Source organism: Nerophis lumbriciformis, linkage group LG28 (genome assembly GCF_033978685.3).
Source record: "Nerophis lumbriciformis linkage group LG28, RoL_Nlum_v2.1, whole genome shotgun sequence".
In the NCBI taxonomy this organism is placed as follows: Eukaryota; Metazoa; Chordata; class Actinopteri; order Syngnathiformes; family Syngnathidae; genus Nerophis; species Nerophis lumbriciformis.
In genome coordinates this window covers 28,152,410-28,165,895 of record NC_084575.2, presented here as the reverse complement: position 1 = coordinate 28,165,895, position 13,486 = coordinate 28,152,410, and the positions used below count along the sequence as shown (strand labels likewise).

The window sequence follows — 13,486 nt, the reverse complement described above, 5'->3', positions numbered from 1 at the left end:
AATTCAGTGTTAATATTTGAGTGTGCCCCGAGGTCAAAAGTATTAAGAACCCCTGTATAAAGGACTTCAATTAGCCCCTTGAGTATTTTATTTTGAAAGGTCCAACAAAGCCTTCCAAGTAACGGGGTGGGCGATACTGCTAATTTTGGTATCGATCGGATACGACTTTTTGTGACTTTGCCTTTTAATTTGTTGATCGTGATTCTACAATATTAAGCAATGAACAATATAAAAAAAATAATACAAATATTAATTTAAATTACATACAATCCTAAGAAAAATAAAATATCCAATATATTTTTTCTTTGGTAAATAAAATACAAATATAACATTTATACAGTGGTGTGCCGTCAGGGCCAGCAATCTTAATATTTGAGTGTGCCCCGAGGTCAAAAGTATTAAGAACCCCCGTATAAAGGATTTCAATTAGCCCCTTGAGTATTTTATTTTGAAAGGTTCAACAAAGTCTTCCAAATAACGGGGTGGGCGATACTGCTAATTTTGGTATCGACTAGATACGATTTTTGTGACTTTGTCTTTAGTTTGTTGATCATGATTATACAATATTAAACGATGAACAATAACAAGAAAATAATGCAAATGTTCCTTTAAATTACATACAATCTTAAGAAAAATAAAATATCCAATATATTTTTTCTTTGGTAATTAATATACAAATATAACATTTATACAGTGGTGTGCAAGGTGTATCCTGTTATTATATAATTATAGAAGATTATTAAAATCAAGTATAACATTAATAATTCAGTGTTAATATTTGAGTGTGCCCCGAGGTCAAAAGTATTAAGAACCCCTGTATAAAGGACTTCAATTAGCCCCTTGAGTATTTTATTTTGAAAGGTTCAACAAAGCCTTCCAAGTAACGGGGTGGGCGATACTGCTAATTTTGGTATCGATCGGATACGACTTTTTGTGACTTTGCCTTTTAATTTGTTGATCGTGATTATACAATATTAAGCAATGAACAATATAAAAAAAATACAAATATTAATTTAAATTACATACAATCCTAAGAAAAATAAAATATCCAATATATTTTTTCTTTGGTAAATAAAATACAAATATAACATTTATACAGTGGTGTTCCGTCAGGGCCAGCAATCTTAATATTTGAGTGTGCCCCGAGGTCAAAAGTATTAAGAACCCCCGTATAAAGGACTTCAATTAGCCCCTTGAGTATTTTATTTTGAAAGGTTCAACAAAGCCTTCCAAATAACGGGGTGGGCGATACTGCTGATTTTGGTATCGACTAGATACGAGTTGTGTGACTGCCTTTAATTTGTTGATCATGATTATACAATATTAAACAATGAACAATATCAAGAAAATAATGCAAATATTCCTTTTAAATTACATACAATCCTAAGGAAAATAAAATAGCCAATATATTGTTTCTTTGGTAAATAATATACAAATATAACATTTATAGGAATAACAAAAATTTCATCCGTATCGAACCAATACTGATTATCCACACTGTAGACATCTGGATCGACCCTCCTGTCCGTGACCAAGCCGTGTTTGTTCGGGGGGGAAAGAGAAGGGTTAACCGGGGAAAAAGGAACCCACCGGCACGCTTCTAAAAGCCCACTTTTAACAAGCTTCCCCGACACGCGTGTAACAAGCCTAAACCCTTCACTCGGTCCAGGGCTCGGGAGTGGAGGCTTCTTCTCCCCCGCCGTCGCGTCTTCCTCGTCGGACATGCGAGGATGTCCTGGCCGCTAAGGAGCACCAGAGGTCAGCGAGACGGATCGATGCTGTTACCCGGGATAAAGTAGAGCAAAAACGGCCACACTCGCCTCGCCTACTCGGTCTCTCCAACCCCGAAGACTCAGGATGTGGAAAGGCAAAATCACTCGGATGGTTTTTGCTTTAAGTCTGGGGTGCTTCGTCGTGGTCATCTTGTACTGTAACAGCAATATCAGAACAGGTGAGCAAAACATCTCAAATATTATCGAATGTGATTTATTTACTCGCTCCCACTTTCATTCACTTTACACAAAATGTAAACATATTTTTTTAATATTAAATAATTTCCTAATCGTTAGTAAGAAAAAGCTTTTGTCCCATAAAGTAGTACCTCGGTTGTTGTTGGGCATCCATTCAGACAAAGACCGAATCGTACGAAAACCGAAGCAATTTTGACTATTTACACATTATATACATTGCAAAAAAAAAAAAAAGCTGAGAAAATATAAGATAAAAAGGGTAGATTTTCGTAAAAGAAATACTAAAAACTAGTGAAATTATCTGTCCATACAGCTAGTTAATTACAATCAGAGGTGGGTAGAGTAGCCAGAAATTGTACTCAAGTAAGAGTACTGTTACTTTAGAGATTTATTACTCAAGTAAAAGTAAGGAGTAGTCACCCAAATATTTACTTGAGTAAAAGTAAAAAGTATGTTGTGAAAAAACTACTCAAGTACTGAGTAACTGATGAGTAACATACACACACATATCATATATATATACACACACACGTATATATATATATAAATATATATACATACACACATATATATATATATATATATATATATATATATATATATATGTATGTGTGGGAAAAAAATCACAAGACTATTTCATCTCTACAGGCCTGTTTCATGAGGGGGGGTACCCTCAATCGTCAGGAGATCTCCTGACGATTGAGGGTACCCCCCCTCATGAAACAGGCCTGTAGAGATGAAATAGTCTTGTGATTTTTTTCCCACACATACATATATTGCGCTCTACTACGGTATCGAGCACTATTTTTTGGATAACCTTATTAAGATATATATATATATATATATATATATATATATATACACAAACATACATATATATATATATATATATATATATATACACACATTTATATATATACATTATATATATATATATATATATACACACATATATATATATATATATATATATATATATATACACATATATATACAGTATATAATTTATATGTATTTATTTTGCCGTTTTTGTTTACATGTTAAAGGTGTTTTAATGAATATACATGCATGTTTAACACATATAGATTCCTTTCTTTCATGAAGACAAGAATATAAGTTGGTGTATTACCTGATTCTGATGACTTGCATTGATTGGAATCAGACAGTAGTGATGATAGCATCCACGTTTTCAAATGGAGGAGAAAAAAAGTTCCTCCTTTCTGTCCAATACCACATTAAAGTGGTTGGTTTTTGGTATCTTATTTGTCCAGCTTCCATATTTGTTTTTATACACTTTACAAGAAATACATTGGCGGCAAACTCCGTAGCTTGCTAGCTTGTTTGCGCTGGCTTTCGGAGACTCTTGTTTTGAAAGCGCAGGCGCGATGGAGCGGAACTTTTATTGTGAAGACAGGAACTGTGCAGTCAGTCTTTAGGCTTTTGACGGGGTGTACGGTTGAAATAAAAAAGGGTCTTTTTTCCTTCACACTTTTGATTGATTGATTGAAACTTTTATTAGTAGGTTGCACAGTACAGTACATATTCCGTACAATTGACCACTAAATGGTAACACCCCAATAAGTTTTTCAACTTGTTTAAGTCAGGTCATGTGACCGCCTGGCTCTGTTTGATTGGTCCAACGTCACCAGTGACTGCATCTGATTGGTGGAACGGAGTGAACGTCACCAGTGACTGTATTTGTTGAAACGCAGGCACTATGAAGGTCTGTCTGACAGACCAAAACAAACAAAGCGTGCATTAACAGATCGATAAAAATTAGTAGCGAGTAGCGAGCTGAATGTAGATAAAAGTAGCGGAGTAAAAGTAGCGTTTCTTCTCTATAAATATACTCAAGTAAAAGTAAAAGTATGTTGCATTAAAACTACTCTTAGAAGTACAATTTATCCCAAAAGTTACTCAAGTAGATGTAACGGAGTAAATGTAGCGCGTTACTACCCACCCCTGATTACAATTGATAATGCATCCTAAATTAAGTTAAAAGTTAAAGTACCACTGATAGTCAATGACCCTCTGCATTTGACCATCCCCTTGTTCCACCACCTGGGAGGTGAGGGGAGCAGTGAGCAGCAGCGGTGGTCGCGCTCGGGAATCATGTTGGGGATTTAACCGCCAATTCCAACCTTTTGATGCTGAGTGCCAAGCAGGGGGGGGTAATGGGTCTCATCCGTCAACTTAATGGACTATACGTTGCACCTCACCGACTGTTAGTACTCTACCAAAGCACCAGCGGTGTGCCGTCAGGGCCAGCAAGGCCTTCCCTGCTGGCCTAACATAACCAGAAAATCAGGATCACAATTGAAAATACAATTGTTTTTTAATTTACTTTCCCTAAATCAGCGTTTTTCAACCACTGTGCCACCAGTGTGCCGTGGGAGATGATCTAATTTCACCTATTTGGGTTAAAGATATGTTTTGCAAACCAGTAATTATAGTCTGCAAATGATGTGTTGTTTGTTGAGTGTCGGTGCTGTCTAGAGCTCGGCAGAGTAACCGTGTAATACTCTTCTATATCAGTAGGTGGCAGCTGGTAGCTAATTGCGTTGTTTATGTGGGGAAACAGCGGGAGGCAGTGTGCAGGTAAAAAGGCGTCTAATGCTTAAACCAAAAATTAACAAAAGGTGAGTGCTCCTAAGGAAAGGCATTGAAGCTTAGGGAAGGCTGTGTAGAACCAAACTAATACTGAACTGGCTACAAAGTAAACAAAAACAGAATGCTGGACGACAGCAAAGACTTACTGTGGAGCAAAGACGGCGTCCACAATGTACATGCGAACGTGACATGACAATCAACAAAGAAGGATAAAAACAACTGAAATATCCTTGATTGCTAAAACAAAGTAGATGCGGGAAATATTGCTCAAAGGAAGACATGAAACTGCTACAGGAAAATACCAAAAAAAAAGAGAAAAAGCCACCAAAATAGGAGCGCAAGACAAGAACTAAAACACTGCACACAGGAAAACAGCAAAAAACTTAAAATAAGTCAGGGGGTGATGTGACAGGTGGTGACAGTACACCTACTTTGAGACAAGAGCTATATAGATGCATGCTTGGTTATGCTTTAAAGTCATATCCAACAATTGCGACAACGACTTTTTACTGTCAACTGAGTTGCGTTTTTTAATGATTTCTGCTGGTGGTGTGCCTCCGCATTCTTTCAACGCAAAAAATGTGCCTTGGCTCAAAAAAGGTTGAAAAACACTGCCCTAAAAATATCTAAGAGTATTCATATTCTCTTCATGTCATATTATGCTCCTTCCAGCACTGTTGTTTTAGTTTGTATCCAATCAGAATTCAGCAAGCTTATGTTGCCATGCAGTACCAAATCTGCCAGACTCCTTCAGATGCAGCAATGCGGGAGTCATACAGTTGATAGACAGTTGGCATAGCCAATCAGATCCAGAGTTGTTGTCATTAAGGCCTTCTAGATGGCCTAACGTTGAATTTTTACGCGCCATGTGATTGGATACTCACCGGTATCGTTAGCGGATGAATTTGAGAACACATACAGTTGATAGACAGTTGCGACAGCCAATCAGATCGCAAGTTGTTGACAGTAGCTTGTTCTGTTACAACTAAAAGTTGTAAAGTCTTGTTGTTAAAGTGTGTCATGCTTGTCATTTAATTAACATTGTTATATTTGTCGCCATCATGTGGTCAGGGCAGTTAATATATCTTAAGTTAATATAGATGTGTGTACTTTGAATCAAAAACTTTATTGACCGGAAGTTACATAAGCCAAGCAGAGAAATTTACAGTATATGTTTTAATTGCTGATGCTTTTTAATTAGAGATGTCGGATAATGGCTTTTTTGCCGATATTCCGATATTGTCCAACTCTTAATTACCGATTCCGATATCAACCGATACCGATATATACAGTCGTGGAATTAACACATTATTAGGGCCTGCATGGCCCATTGTATAAGGACTCCCAAAGGGAGTCCTTATGCAATGGGACATAAGGACCTATTGAATTTGTAAGGTTTTATTAGGGCCCGCATGGCCCATTGTATAAGGACTCCCAAAGGGAGTCCTTATGCAATGGGACATAAGGACCTATTGAATTTGTAAGGTTTTATTATTCTTTATTCTTCCGCCGCCACTTTAAACTGTAATTTGACCCACTTAACATGCTTCAAAACTCACCATATTTGACCCACACATCAGGACCTGCGAAAATTGCCTTTTTAAAAAAAAACCGAACCACAAAACTCAAAATTGCGCTCTAGCGCCCCCTACGGGAAAAAAAACTAGACTGCCTGTAACTCCCACTAGGAAGGTCGGAGAGACATAAAACAAAAACCTTTATGTAGGTGTGACTTAGACCTAGATTTCATAATAGTATATTCTCGGGCAAAAATCAACAGGAAGTTGGCAATTCCCCCTTCAAGACAAAAAAGTACTAAAAACAGTCACTTTTGTATATTTGAGCTGTAATTTGACCCCCTTAACATGCTTCAAAACTCACCGAACTGAACACACACATCAGGACTGGCAAAAATTGTGATCTAATAAAAAAACCTAACCCCAAATCTCAAAATTGTGCTCTAGCGCAATTTTTTAATGAAACGCACAAAAAACTGCTCCTCGGATGAAAAAACTGACAAAACTGCCTGTAACTCTCCCTGGGAAGGTTGGAGAGACATGAAACAAAAACCTTTATGTAGGTCTCACTTAGACCTACATTTCATAAATTGACAACCCCCAGCAAAAATCAACAGGAAGTTTGCTATTCCCCCTTCAAAACAAATTTTTTGTACAAACCGGTCACCTTCCTTCAAAAACTATCTCCTCCGAGCGCGTTTGTCGTTTCGGCTTCAAACTAACACAGGAGAGAGATTAAACCCTTGTGTATAAAATAACAGAACAGAGTTTTAATACCTGCTCCGGTTTTGATTTTATGACCCTTCAAAAACCCGCTGCGCTGATGCTGCTGCGCTGCTGTTTTTTTAAGATGGCTGCTTAAAAGCAGGAAGCACCAACGTGCCCACACAATGCAGACAAGGTAGGTACACTAGACAAAAGTCTTGGGACACTTCAGACTAAAAGTAGACAAAAGTATTGGGACACTTAGGACTAGCACCTGCCAAATACGCGGGCCCGACCAACGCTGCTTGCAGCTTTAATTATGCCTAATTTTGTTGTGATGCCCTGCTGGATGCATTAAACAATGTAACAAGGTTTTCCAAAATAAATCAACTCAAGTTATGGAAAAAAAATGCCAACATGGCACTGCCATATTTATTATTGAAGTCACAAAGTGCATTTTTTTTTTTAACATGCCTCAAAACAGCAGCTTGGAATTTGGGACATGAGGTTGAGGTGGGCGGGGTTGGGGGTAGGGAGGCGGGGGGTGTATATTGTAGCGTCCCGGAAGAGTTAGTGCTGCAAGGGGTTCTGGGTATTTGTTCTGTTGTGTTACGGTGCGGATGTTCTCCCGAAATGTGTTTGTCATTCTTGTTTGGTGTGGGTTCACAGTGTGGCGCATATTTGTAACAGTGTTAAAGTTGTTTATACGGCCACCCTCAGTGTGACCTGTATGGCTGTTGACCAAGTATGCGTTGCATTCACTTGTGTGTGTGAGAAGCCGTAGATATTATGTGATTGGGCCGGCACGCAAAGGCAGTGCCTTTAAGGTTTATTGGCGCTCTGTACTTCTCCCTACGTCCGTGTACACAGCGGCGTTTTAAAAAGTCATACATTTTACTTTTTGAAACCGATACCGATAATTTCCGATATTACATTTTAAAGCATTTATCGGCCGATAATATCGGCAGTCCAATATTATCGGACATCTCTAAGTATAACCCATTTACTTGGCGCACACATCCATCAATGATCATGTGGTGACATCAATTATGGTATTTTGAGAGGTAATCCTTGAAGTCGAAGATCACTATGCTTTCTGTAACCAACCGGAATCAAACTCACACGCATTACGAACACGGCAGCTAAAATCATCGGCCTACCCACACCCGACATATCAGATCTAAACCTCAGGTCCATCATTGGACTGGCAAACACAATAGTCCAGGATATCACTCACCCACTACACCAGCATATCATCCCAGTACCATCAGGGTTGCAGGTACAGAACCATCAAATTCCAGGGGGCCCGCCTCAGGAAAAGCCTAATCCCTGCAGCTATAGCCACCCTAAACAGCAGGCCTGTAAACGTGTTGGTGCTGTCACTTTGATTGATTGATTGAGACTTTTATTAGTAGATATTTTCCGCACTATAAGGCGCACCTAAAAACCACAAATTTTCTCAAAAGCTGACAGTGCGCCTTATAACCCGGTGCGCTTTATTACGATTCATTTTCATAAAGTTTCGATCTCGCAACTTCGGTAAACAGCCGCCATCTTTTTTCCCGGTAGAACAGGAAGCGCTTCTTCTTCTACGCAAGCAACCGCCAAGGAAAGCACCCGCCCCCATAGAACAGGAAGCGCTTCTTCTTCTACTGTAAGCAACCACCCGCCCCCGGAAGAAGAAGAAAAACGCGCGGATATCACCGTACGTTTCATTTCCTGTTTACATCTGTAAAGACCACAAAATGGCTCCTACTAAGCGACAAGGATCCGGTTCATAAAAAGACGCAATCTCTCCATCCGCACACGGATTACTACCGTATTTCACAGCAACTGATATTCCTGTGAACCGCACTGTGGATACAACGGGAGCACGTACGGTGAATATTCGCACCACAGGGAATGAGAAGTCATCCTTCACTGTGGTTCTAGCTTGCCATGCTAACTTCCACCCATGGTGATATTCAAAAGGAAGACCTTGCCAAAAGAGACCTTTCCAGCCGGCGTCATCATAAAAGCTAACTCGAAGGGATGGATGGATGAAGAAAAGATGAGCGAGTGGTTAAGGGAAGTTTACGCGAAGAGGCCGGGTGGCTTTTTTCACACAGCTCCGTCCATGTTGATATACGACTCTATGCGCGCCCACATCACAGATGGTGTCAAAAAACAAGTGAAGCACACAAATACAACACTCGCCGTCATTCCGGGTGGATTAACCAAAGAACTCCAACCGCTGGATATTGGTGTCAACAGGGCATTCAAATCACGACTGCGAACGGCGTGGGAACAATGGATGACCGAAGGGGAACACACCTTCACTAAGACGGGCAGACAGCGCCGGACGACATACGCCAACATTTGCCAGTGGATCGTAAATGCCTGGGCAGATATTTCGGTCACAACTGTGGTCCGAGCTTTCCGGAAGGCAGGATTCACAGAACTGCTGGACAACAACAGCGACACTGACTCCGATGACTTCGACGAGACGGAACCGGCCATTTTGGATCCCACGCTTGCGCAACTTTTCAATTCGGACACCGAAGACGAAGAATTCGAAGGATTTACGAATGAAGAATAACTTCAGAAAGTGAGCGCTATGTTTATTTTGTGTGTTGTGACATTAACGTTGGAGCAACATTATGTTGCTATTGCTCTACACCATTTTGAATTTTACTATGTTTGTGATTGCACATTTGCGTACATTTTGGGACAGAGTTGTTAGAACGCTGGTTTTCAATATATTATTAAAGTTTGACTGAACTATCTGACTGTTTTTTTGACATTCACTTTAGCGCAGCGTAGGCGCGGCTTATAATCCGGGGCGGCTTATTGGTGGACAAAGTTATGAAATATGTAATTCATTGAAGGTGCGGCTAATAATCCGGTGCGCCTTATAGTGCGGAAAATACGGTACATATTCCGTACAATTGACCACTAAATGGTAACACCCCAATACGTTTTTCAACTTGTTTAAAGGGGAACATTATCACCAGACCTATGTAAGCGTCAATATATACCTTGATGTTGCAGAAAAAATACCTTTTTTTTTTTTAACCGATTTCCGAACTCTAAATGGGTGAATTTTGGCGAATTAAACGCCATTCTATTATTCGCTCTACATCGGGAAGCAATCCGCCATTTTCTCACTTTCGTCGGTGTGTTGTCGGAGGGTGTAACAACACGAACAGGGACGGATTCAAGTTGCACCAGTGGCCCAAAGATGCGAAAGTGGCAAGAAATTGGACGAAATTTGTTCAAAATACGAGGCTGTGGGGAAAGCCGACGAAATGGTCAGTCGTTTGTTCCGCACACTTTACCGACGAAAGCTATGCTACGACAGAGATGGCAAGAATGTGTGGATATCCTGCGACACTCAAAGCAGATGCTGACATCAACTCCAAAACTGGACGGATCAGCTTTCAGGAAAAGAGAGCGGATGAGGGTATGTCTACAGAATATATTAATTGATGAAAACTTTATTCATTACTCGCGGTTTTACGTAAATTATTATACATAAACTGTGTTTACCAATAATTTAGCTTAAAAACATTTATTTTTTTCAATCATTCGAGTACATTCGGGTAGTCTTGTGTAATGCAGTGTTTTGTGTCTATTTAGGTATGGTTAACCTGAGTGCTGAAATCGTGGAAAAATATATGTTCTTAGCGCGCCTGAAATGGGCTGTCTGCACTCTCAAAGTGCATGTTGTTGCCAAATGTATTTCATATGCTGTAAACCTAGTTCATAGTTGTTAGTTTCCTTTAATGGCAAACAAACACATACCAATCGTTGGTTAGAAGGCGATCGCCGAATTCGTCCTCGCTTTCTCCCGTGTCGCTGGCTGTCGTGTCGTTTTCGTCGGTTTCGCTTGCATACGGTTCAAACCGATATGGCTCAATAGCTTCAGTTTCTTCTTCAATTTTGTTTTCGCTACCTGCCTCCACACTACAACCATCCGTTTCAATACATTCGTAATCTGTTGAATCGCTTAAGCCGCTGAAATCCGAGTCTGAATCCGAGCTAATGTCGCTATATCTTGCTGTTCTATCCGCCATGTTTGTTTGTGTTGGCTTCACTATGTGACGTCACAGGAAAATGGACGGGTGTTTATAACGATGGTTAAAATCAGGCACTTTGAAGCTTTTTTTAGGGATATTGCGTGATGGGTAAAATTTTGAAAAAAACTTCGAAAAATATAATAAGCCACTGGGAACTGATTTTTAATGGTTTTAACCCTTCTGAAATTGTGATAATGTTCCCCTTTAAGTCGGGGTCCAAGTTAATCAATTCATGGTACACTGTCATGTATGATGTCTTTTTGCTATTTTTGTCCGTGATGTGTAATGTTTATTGTCTAAATGTACGATCAGTGAAAATGAATTTCCACACTGGGATCAATAAATCTAAATCTAGGGATGATGTTTGTTAAGAAACTATCGATTTCGATGCCATTATCGAATCCTCTTATCGAACCGACTCCTTATCGATTCTCTTATCGAATCCAGATAGGTTGTTGTATATGGAAAAAAACACAAAATACTTAGTTGAACAAAAACTCACTTTTATTTTTTAAGAAAATAAATAAATAAAATAAATAAATATTGACTGTTAGTGCCCCTTTAAGTGGGCCACCTAAGAAAAATACATGCATGGAAAATCCTGCATTCATTTGTATTATTTACGAGACAGACCTGCAAACTCTGGAGTGGTGTAGGCTACAAGATGACGTTAACGTTATCAGACACATACAAAAAGGTTAACGTTATCGTTAGCCACAGACTATGCTTAGGTAACGTTAGTCTAGCTATTATGACTGCAGTCCTGGTTGACATAAGAAGTAACGTTATTTTAGCCTAAAAGCTACAAGTGAGCAGGTATGGAAATGAACCGGCAACAGTTAAAGGGGAACATTATCACCAGACCTATGTAAGCGTCAATATATACCTTGATGTTGCAGAAAAAAGACCATATATTTTTTTAACCGATTTCCGAACTCTAAATGGGTGAATTTTGGGGAATTAAACGCCTTTCTATTATTCGCTCTCGGAGCGATGACGTCACAACGTGACGTCACATCGGGAAGCAATCTGCCATTTTCTGAAACACATTACAAACACCGAGTCAAATCAGCTCTGTTATTTTCCGTTTTTTAGACTGTTTTCCGTACCTTAGAGACATCATGCCTCGTCGGTGTGTTGTCGGAGGGTGTAACAACACGAACAGGGACGGATTCAAGTTGCACCAGTGGCCTAAAGATGCAAAAGTGGCAAGAAATTGGACGTTTGTTCCGCACACTTTACCGACGAAAGCTATGCTACGACAGAGATGGCAAGAATGTGTGGATATCCTGCGACACTCAAAGCAGATGCATTTCCAACGATAAAGTCAAAGAAATCTGCCGCCAGACCCCCAGGAAAAGAGAGCGGATGAGGGTATGTCTACAGAATATATTAATTGATGAAAACTGGACTGTCTGCACTCTCAAAGTGCATGTTGTTGCCAAATGAATTTCATATGCTGTAAACCTAGTTCATAGTTGTTAGTTTCCTTTAATGCCAAACAAACACATACCAATCGTTGGTTAGAAGGCGATCGCCGAATTCGTCCTCGCTTTCTCCCGTGTCGCTGGCTGTCGTGTCGTTTTCGTCGGTTTCGCTTGCATATGGTTCAAACCGATATGGCTCAATAGCTTCAGTTTCTTCTTCAATTTCGTTTTCGCTACCTGACTCCACACTACAACCATCCGTTTCAGTACATTCGTAATCTGTTGAATCGCTTAAGCCGCTGAAATCCAAGTCTGAATCCGAGCTAATGTCGCTATATCTTGCTGTTCTATGCGCCATGTTTGTTTGTGTTGGCTTCACTATGTGACGTCACAGGAAAATGGACGGGTGTTTATAACGATGGTTAAAATCAGGCACTTTGAAGCTTTTTTTAGGGATATTGCGTGATGGGTAAAATTTTGAAAAAAACTTCGAAAAATATAATAAGCCACTGGGAACTGATTTTTAATGGTTTTAACCCTTCTGAAATTGTGATAATGTTCCCCTTTAAGTCGGGGTCCACGTTAATCAATTCATGGTACACTGTCCTGTATGATGTCTTTTTGCTATTTTTGTCTGTGATGTGTAATGTTTATTGTCTAAATGTACGATCAGTGAAAATTAATTTCCACACGGGGATCAATAAATCTAAATCTAGGGATGATGTTTGTTAAGAAATTATCGATTTCGATGCCATTATCGAATCCTCTTATCGAACCGACTCCTTATCGACTTATCGAATCCAGATAGGTTGTTGTATATGGAAAAAAACACACAATACTTAGTTGAACAAAAACTCACTTTTATTTTTTAAGAAAATAAATAAATAAATATTGACTGTTAGTGCCCCTTTAAGTGGGCCACCTAAGAAAAATACATGCAGGGAAATTCCTTCATTTATTTGTATTATTTATTGGACAGACCTGCAAACTCTGGAGTGGTGTAGGCTAAAAGATGACGTTAACGTTGTCAGACACATACAAAAAGGCTAACGTTAACGTTACCGTTAGCCACTGACTATGCTTAGGTAACGTTAGTCTAGCTAAAATTACTGCAGTCCTGGTTGACCATACTTGCCAACCCTCCCGGATTTTTCAGCGCCTCTCCCGAAAACCTCCCGGGACAAATTTTCTCCCGAAAA

General features: G+C 39.5%; 1 protein-coding gene across 1 annotated transcript in view; it reads left to right on the top strand.

Annotated features, from left to right (window-relative positions):
• Positions 1-1,558: 1,558 nt before the first annotated feature.
• Positions 1,559-13,486, top strand: part of LOC133571028 (carbohydrate sulfotransferase 11-like) — a 64,692-nt gene continuing 52,764 nt past the window's right edge. Inside the window, exon 1 of the mRNA XM_061923997.2 lies at positions 1,559-1,951. Within this exon, the coding sequence (XP_061779981.1) occupies positions 1,858-1,951 (94 nt within the window). The 5' untranslated portion in view covers positions 1,559-1,857. The remainder of the gene's footprint in view (positions 1,952-13,486) is intronic.